General features: G+C 42.4%; 1 protein-coding gene across 8 annotated transcripts in view; it reads left to right on the top strand.

Moving 5' to 3' along the window:
* OCLN (occludin) overlaps window positions 1–7,992 on the top strand; it is a 53,488-nt gene that overhangs the window by 8,958 nt on the left and 36,538 nt on the right. For all 8 annotated transcript variants that reach the window (XM_081826791.1, XM_081826796.1, XM_081826789.1 and 5 more), the window contains 2 exons: window positions 4,598–5,273; window positions 7,703–7,864. In XM_081826791.1, coding sequence (XP_081682917.1) covers window positions 4,598–5,273; window positions 7,703–7,864 — 838 coding nt within the window. The remainder of the gene's footprint in view (window positions 1–4,597; window positions 5,274–7,702; window positions 7,865–7,992) is intronic.

Raw genomic sequence — 7,992 nt, 5'->3', positions numbered from 1 at the left:
GCAACCCTCAGTGAGATTAAGAATTCCTCATATCAGTGAGGTCATATGATACAGGTCTTTCTCTGATTGACTTATTTCGCTCAGCATAATACGCTCCAGTTCCATCCACATTGTTGCAAATGGCAAGATTTCAGGGTTTTTTTGTTTGTTTGTTTGTTTTGATGGCTGCATAATACTCCATTGGGTATAGATACACCACATCTTCTTCATCCATCTGTTGCAGGATGCTCGTGTTTCTGTGCAGAGGCAAACTACTGTCACCTATTGCTATTGTTTGCTTCTGTATAACCTAGGCTGATACTTGTGTGTCTATTTATTCATTTTTGTTTTTTCACAAATGGTATGAAGCTTCTGATTTAATGCTTTGTTTAGGTGACTGACCCTAACACTGACTCACTGTTAATTTTTTAAGTAATACTTTTTTGAGATAGAGGTCACACACCATACAATTCACCCATTTAGAATGGACAGTTCAGGGGCGCCTGGGTGGCTCAGTTGGTTAAGCGACTGCCTTCAGCTCAGGTCATGATCCTGGAGTCCCGGGATCGAGTCCCGCATCGGGCTCCCCACTCGGCGGGGAGGCTCCTTCTCCCTCTGACCCTCCCCTCTCTCATGCTCTCTGTCTCATTCTCTCTCTCAAATAAATAAAATCTTTAAAAAAAAAAAAAAGAATGGACAGTTCAGTGGTTTTAGTATATTCACAGAGTTGTGCAACCATCACCACATCAATTTCAGAACATTTTCATCACCCTCTCCCCAAAGAAACCGCTACCGATTAGCACTCACTCCTTGTGTTCCCCCCGCCCCCCGTACTAGGCTGTCACCAGTCTTTCTGTTTCTGGATTTGTCCATTTTGCACATTTCCTCTACATGTAATCATGCAGTATGTGGTCATCTGTGACTGATTCTGTGGCTTGGCATAATGTTTTCCACATTGTCAGTTGTAAGAGTGATTCCTGCCATTATATGAAACAAGAAGCAAGTTTGAGGATTCTTGGCATCCCTAGTCATTTGGAAATTTAACAGTGAAAAATTTAAATTTATTACCAAACATTGATAGAGTTTTTTTTCCTTTAAGTAGTTTGTAGCCTCAACTCTTTGATAACTGTAGTAGTGCTTCTGTTTTTCAGTCCATAGTTTCTCATGGTTCGTCTCCCCCTCTGATTCCCCCCTTCATTTTTCCCTTGCTACTATCTCTCTCTCTCTCTCTCTTTTTTAACATATAATGTATTATAGGTTAAAATATATATGTATATATATAATGTATTATTTGTTTCAGAGGTAAGAGTCTATGACTCTAACTGTAACAGTGCTTCTGTTACATTGCCTCTTGACTAATACCTGAACATTATAGGGACACAGTTGTGATGATGTGGTCCTTAAGTTATGCTAGAGAATATGGTAATTGAGTAGTGCTCCATGAACCTGAGACTTATTTTTGGGTTGCTTTTGTTTTTGTTTGTTTTTTTTTTTTTTAAAGATTTTATTTATTTATTTGAGAGAGAGAAAGAGACAGCACGAGAGGGAAGCAGGTCAGAGGGAGAAGCAGACCCCCCGCTGAGCAGGGAGCCCGATGTGGGACTCGATCCCGGGACTCCAGGATCATGACCTGAGCCGAAGGCAGTCGCTTAACCAACTGAGCCACCCAGGCGCCCCTTTGGGTTGCTTTTGTAAACATTGGTGAAATATAACACACACATAGACAATGGCACAGGACGTGTGTATGAAATAATGAATAAAAAGAAAGCAAAATCATCATGTAGGTCAAGAAATAGAACACCTCCAAGTCCTTCCGTGTGTTCCCACCTTTCCCTGGAAACCACTGTTCTTACATGTTTTTTTGTTTTTTTTTTTTAAGATTTTATTTTTATTTATTTGACAGAGAGAGACACAGCGAGAGAGGGAACACAAGCAGGGGGAGCGGGAGAGGGAGGAGCAGGCTTCCCGGGGAGCAGGGAGCCGGATGTGGGACTTGATCCCAGGACTCTGGGATCATGACCCGAGCTGAAGGCAGATGCTTAACGACTGAGCCACCCAGGCGCCCCAGTAGTCGTTATTTTTTAGAGCAGTTTTACATTCAAAGCAAAACTGTGAGAGGAAGGTGCAAAGATTTCCCATATGCCCCTGCCCTTTTACATGCGTTGCCTACCCCATTATCAGTATCCCCCCACCATAGTGGTACATGTGTTAAAATTGATGAACCTTCATTGACTAATCATTATCACCCAAAATACATAGTTAATATTAGGGTTCTCTCTAGGTGGTGGTAAATTTTTTTTTTCTTTTTTTAGTAGAGGGGGAGCATGAGTGGTGGGGGGAGGGGCAGAGGAAGAAGGATAGAGAATCTTAAGCAGGCTCCCTGATCAGTGCAGAGTCCGACATGGGGCTTGATTTCAAGACCCTGAGATCATGACCTGAGCTGAAACCAAGAGTCCGATGCTTAACTGAGCCACCCAGGCACCCCTACATTTCTTTTTTTATACTATGATAACTAAGTATTTTATACTTAACAGCACATCTCAGTTTGGACCAGCTATATTTCAAGTGCTCAGTAAATCATGTGGCTAGTGGCTGCCCTATTAGCTCATCTCTGTAGCATTCCATCCTATGGATATGTTACAATTACCTCTTCCCCCTCTGGGTAAACATCTGGACTGTTTCCAGTTTCAGGTTATCATAAACAATGCTTCTGTGAATGTTACAATGTCAATGGGATTTTAAATGATAGAATCATTTTTTTAAAAAGTGATATAATTATTTTGGAAAACACTTCAACATTATCTCATAGAGCTGAAGGTAAAAAAAAATTTGACTCAAAAATTCTCCTAGATATATACCTTAGAAAAAGAAGTGCTTGTGTGTGTGAGGGCATGTGTTCAAGATGCCCAGATCTACATTGTTCATGACAGCTCCAGATGGAGACATCCCAAGTAACCAAGTAGAATGAGTTACGGAATTTTCATACGTGACATTTTCAAAGACCGGCTTGTCAGGGTTCTTTCCAGTTTCTCCATTTCCTTGAATTCTTGTGGTTGGCAGCACCCAGTTGTAAGATGTCTTGCTTTGGAAAGAGAGAAGTGGACCAAGGAAATAATGGCAAAAACAAAAGGGGGTGAGGTCAGTTTAGGAATTGAATTTTGCTCTGCCAGGATCCACATTTCTTAGATTCTGTGTGTCACACATCAGTGTGTCTGTCTCCAGCGATGTTTATGATTCAGTCACTAGAGTTGGCAAGCTATTTTTATAAAGATCCAATTAGGCATCACCCTGATGAGCCCTCACTGAATATTTGATTTATCTTGTAGCTCTTACCATAACTAACTAGAGATCATGTAGTGATTTAATGTCTTACTGCCTTCGAAGAGACTAACCTGTGGGGGGCCTGGGTTGAGGCACTTCTGTTGATTGTAGTATCCTCAGTACTTAGCACACTGCCCCACACATATCAGCCTGGCGGCTCCAGTAAATAGCTGTCACGTGAATAAATGAATGATTGCTTTCTCAGGCAGGAGAGTGAGGCTGCCAGAAATTGGACGAGACACTGGATGGGCCACTGTAGGTGTCGTATCTGAATGCACTGGTCTCACATCACACAAGCCAAAGGGTTGACATCATTGTTCTAAACTGCTTGGGTGCCCTCCTCAGGGATTACAGTTTAACTGGCGTGGAGTGCTCCAGCTGGGGATTATACACATTCCCCAGGTGACTCTAATAGGAGAAAACGTGAGAACCTCTACTCTGTAGAAATTAGAGCAGTCATTCTTTTTTTTTTTTTTTTAAGATTTTATTTATTTATTTGAGAGAGAGCACATGAGAGGGGGGAGGGTCAGAGGGAGAAGCAGACTCCCTGCTGAGCGGGGAGCCCAATGCGGGACTCGATCCCGGGACTCCAGGATCATGACCTGAGCCGAAGGCAGTCGCTTAACCAACTGAGCCACCCGGGCGCCCTAGAGCAGTCATTCTCAATGTATGGCTCCCAGACTTTCAGCAGCAGGAGCATCTGGAAACTTGTCCTACCCCAGGCTTGCAGAATCAGCAACCTGGGGTTGGGGACCAACAATCTATGTTTTAACAAGCCCTCCAGGTGATTCTGATACACAGAAACCTTGACTCTTCAGTGGGTGTCTCAGTAGCTTCTGGGTGCTATAACACAGTACCACACACTGGGTAGCATATAAACAACATGAATTTATTTCTCAGTTCTGGAGGCTGGAAGTCCACAATAATAAGGTACCAGTGTGGTCAGGTTCTAGAGAAGGTTCTCTTCTGGGTTGCATACTGCCCGCTTCTTGTATCCTCACATGGTAGAAGGGGCAGGACGGTTCTCTGGGGTCTCCTTTGTGAAGGCACTGTTCCCATTCATGGGGGCTCCAGCTCGGAACCTAGTTAGGCCCCACCTAATACCATCACATTGGGGCTTAGGATGTTGACATTTGAATTTGGGGGGACATAAAGTGGCCTGTTATAGTGGGGTGGTACTGAGAGTTGGTTTTGTTTTTTGCCAGTAGATGGTTTAAATTATTTCCATGTACATTCTGTGTTCTTTCTGCTTCCTCCAAACAGTATTAACTTGAAAGTGTTTTCATGTGCATTTCAGCAAACCCAATCATTATGCACCAAGCAATGATGTCTACGGTGGAGACATGCACGTTCGACCCATGCTCTCTCAGCCGGCGTATTCGTTCTACCCGGAAGATGAAATTCTTCACTTCTACAAATGGACCTCTCCTCCAGGAGTCATCCGGATTCTGTCTATGCTCGTTATCGTGATGTGCATTGCCATCTTTGCCTGTGTTGCCTCCACACTTGCCTGGGATCGAGGCTACGGAACTGGCTTACTGGGTGGTGGTCTAGGCTACCCTTACAGCAGCAGCTTCGGGAGCTACGGAAGTGGCTATGCCTATGGTTATGGCTATGGTTATGGCTATGGAGGCTACACAGATCCAAGAGCAGCCAAGGGCTTCCTCCTGGCCATGGTGGCCTTTTGTTTCATTGCTGCATTGGTGATATTTGTTACCAGCGTAATACGTTCTGACATATCTAGAACAAGAAGATACTACTTGACTGTCATAATACTGAGCGCTATCCTGGGCGTCATGATGTTTATTGCCACAATTGTCTATATAATGGGAGTCAACCCAACTGCCCAGGCTTCTGGGTCTATGTACAGTTCACAGATATATGCCATCTGCAACCAGTTTTACGCATCTGCAACTCCTGGATTTTACATGGATCAGTATTTGTATCACTACTGTGTGGTGGATCCCCAAGAGGTATGGGTGGTTTTTGCCCTTGCCCCTGCTTTGGGTACAGGCACTCGGGATGCTTAATAGAATCACTTTAGGAACTTTTTTTTAAAGATGTTATTTATTTGACAGCGAGAGACACAGTGAGAGAGGGAACACAGCAGGGGGGAGTGGGAGAGGGAGAAGCAGGCCTCCCGCCGAGCAGGGAGCCCGATGCGGGGCTCGATCCCAGGACCCTGGGATCATGACCTGAGCCGAAGGCAGACGCTTAACGACTGAGCCACCCAGGCGCCCCACTTCGGGAACTTTTAAAAAGTATTGATGACAAGGCCTCACTTGTATTTAAATCAGAATGTGGAGAGGGGCGCTGGGTGTCATTGTTAAGATAGTATTAACATACCATATAATTCATCCACTTAAAGTTTGGTTCAGTAATTTGAGTATATTTAGAGTTCTGCAGCCATCACCATAATCAGTTTTTTTTTTTTTTAAAGATTTTATTTATTTGACAGAGAGAGACACAGCGAGAGATGGAACACAAGCAAGGGGAGTGGGAGAGGGAGAAGCAGGCTTCCCGCCGAGCAGGGAGCCCGATGCAGGGCTCGATCCCAGGACCCTGGGATCATGACCTGAGCCGAAGGCAGACGCTTAACGACAGAGCCACCCAGGCGCCCGCACCATAATCAGTTTTAGAACATTTTCACTATCCTCAAAAGAAGCCCCATATGAATTAGCAGTAACTTCTCCTTTCTCTAATCCTTCCAAGATTTAGCCGACTACTAATCTTATTCTATAGATTTGCCTATTCTGGATATTTCATATATACAGAATCACACATTATGTGATCTTTTATGATTGACTTCTTTCTTTTTTTTTTAAGTTTTATTTAAGTAATCTCTGGACCCATCGTGGGCCTTGAGCTCACAACCCCAAGATCAAGAGTCACATGCTCACCCCCACCCCCGACTAAGCTATCCAGGCGCCCCTGTGATTGGCTTTCATTTCACATTAATGTTTTCCAGGTTCATGCATGTTATATCAATTCCTTTTGATTGCTGCATAGTATTCCATTGTATGGCTATACCATATTTTATTCATTCATCAATTGATGGACATTTGGGCTATGTCCATATTGGCTGTTATAAATAATGCTCTGAACATTTGTGTACAATTTCTTGTGTGAACCTGTGTTTTAATTTCTCTTGAGTATATGCCTAGGGATAGAATTGCAGGGTCTTATGATGTCTCTTCTGTGTGTTTAAGCTTTTGAGGAACTGCCAGACTGTTCTCCAAACTGGTTGCACTGTTTTACCTTTACCAGAAATGTGTGAGGATTCCATTTTTATACATGCTCACCAGCATTGTTTTGTCTGTTTGATTCTATCCATGCTAATAGGTGTGAAGTTGCTAATCTTTTTCCTTATGGATTTCTAATTTTTTTTTCCCTATTTTTTTCCCCTCTCCTTACAGTGACTCAGAAATTCTCACTCTTTTACCTGAATGAGTCACTCTTTTGGGGTGAGATCATCCCCAGTAACTACCATTATTTTGAAGACTGAAATGTTTTCCCTCTGAATTTCAGAATATTTGTTGTTGGCATTCAGATGTATCTCTGGTAAACAGGGCTGAGGGTTGGTGCTCCTCTCTTACCACACCCCCATCTCTCTTAGTCCTCTGTGTGCCCAAAACCTGTAATCACTGAAAAAGGATATCACTGTTAGATGGCTGCACAGAGACCCTCCTGTTACGATGAGCAGAATCCAGGCCAGGGTCCTGTTACTGCCTCAATTTCAAGTGTCTCCAGGCCAGTGGACCACTTAACATACTTATCAGACACTGGAAGAACTGTCGGGGCAAAGGTTTCCTTGTCACAGGGCCCTTTCTTCTGAGTACACAAAAGACGACTCTAACAGAAACCACCTGCCAGACTACATGAATCACTCATCCATTTTCTCTAATTTATAGTTTGGTTAGATCCTGTCTCATAATTTATGGTAAGGTAGATCCTCTATAGATTGGAATTTACATTCAGTGTAAAAACATTTGCCCAGTGTGTGTTATGAACAAGATTATAAACATGGTTATGTATTTAAAGCTATTTCTGAGAATAACATTTTTCAAGCCCTTTCGAAGGATACTGATGATTGAGTTAATTTACTGGCCATTTTCATCTGTTAATAAAAATAAGGCCACTTGGTGCTCAAGCTTTGGAACTAGATTTCTGTAATTTAAAAGGGAATGATAGTACCTAACTTAAAGCCTGTTTTGAGTATTGAATTAAGCTGTGTATGTGTTGTTAGCCTCAGCCCAACATTTTATATTTCTAAAATGTAACTATCAGTTTTATATCTGTCAAACCACAGATATGTAGTGTAGGGCCTTAGGTTTTTACTGAGGGTGGATTAGGATAAAGTAAACAATTAAAATCTGTGTCAATATCTTTAATCTCTTTTTAGGCAATTGCGATTGTACTGGGGTTCATGGTTATCGTGGCTTTTGCTTTAATAATTTTCTTTGCTGTGAAAACTCGAAGAAAGATGGACCAGTATGACAAGTCGAATATTTTGTGGGACAAGGAACATATTTATGACGAACAACCCCCCAATGTTGAAGAGTGGGTAAGTGTTTTAAAAAAAAAAAAAATCAGCAAATGTCCGGTATTTTATTAAAACACCAGGTTTCTGTCTCTAAACCTGACCTTTAGTGCTTTGTGAAACTATGTTCTTAGAATTACTGTTTTTGTTTG

This window comes from Leptonychotes weddellii, chromosome 7 (genome assembly GCF_054177405.1).
Source record: "Leptonychotes weddellii isolate Sample4059 chromosome 7, ASM5417740v2, whole genome shotgun sequence".
Taxonomy (NCBI): domain Eukaryota; kingdom Metazoa; phylum Chordata; class Mammalia; order Carnivora; family Phocidae; genus Leptonychotes; species Leptonychotes weddellii.
The sequence above is the reverse complement of the archived record's forward strand: the minus strand, read 5'-3'. Positions and strand labels throughout refer to the sequence as shown.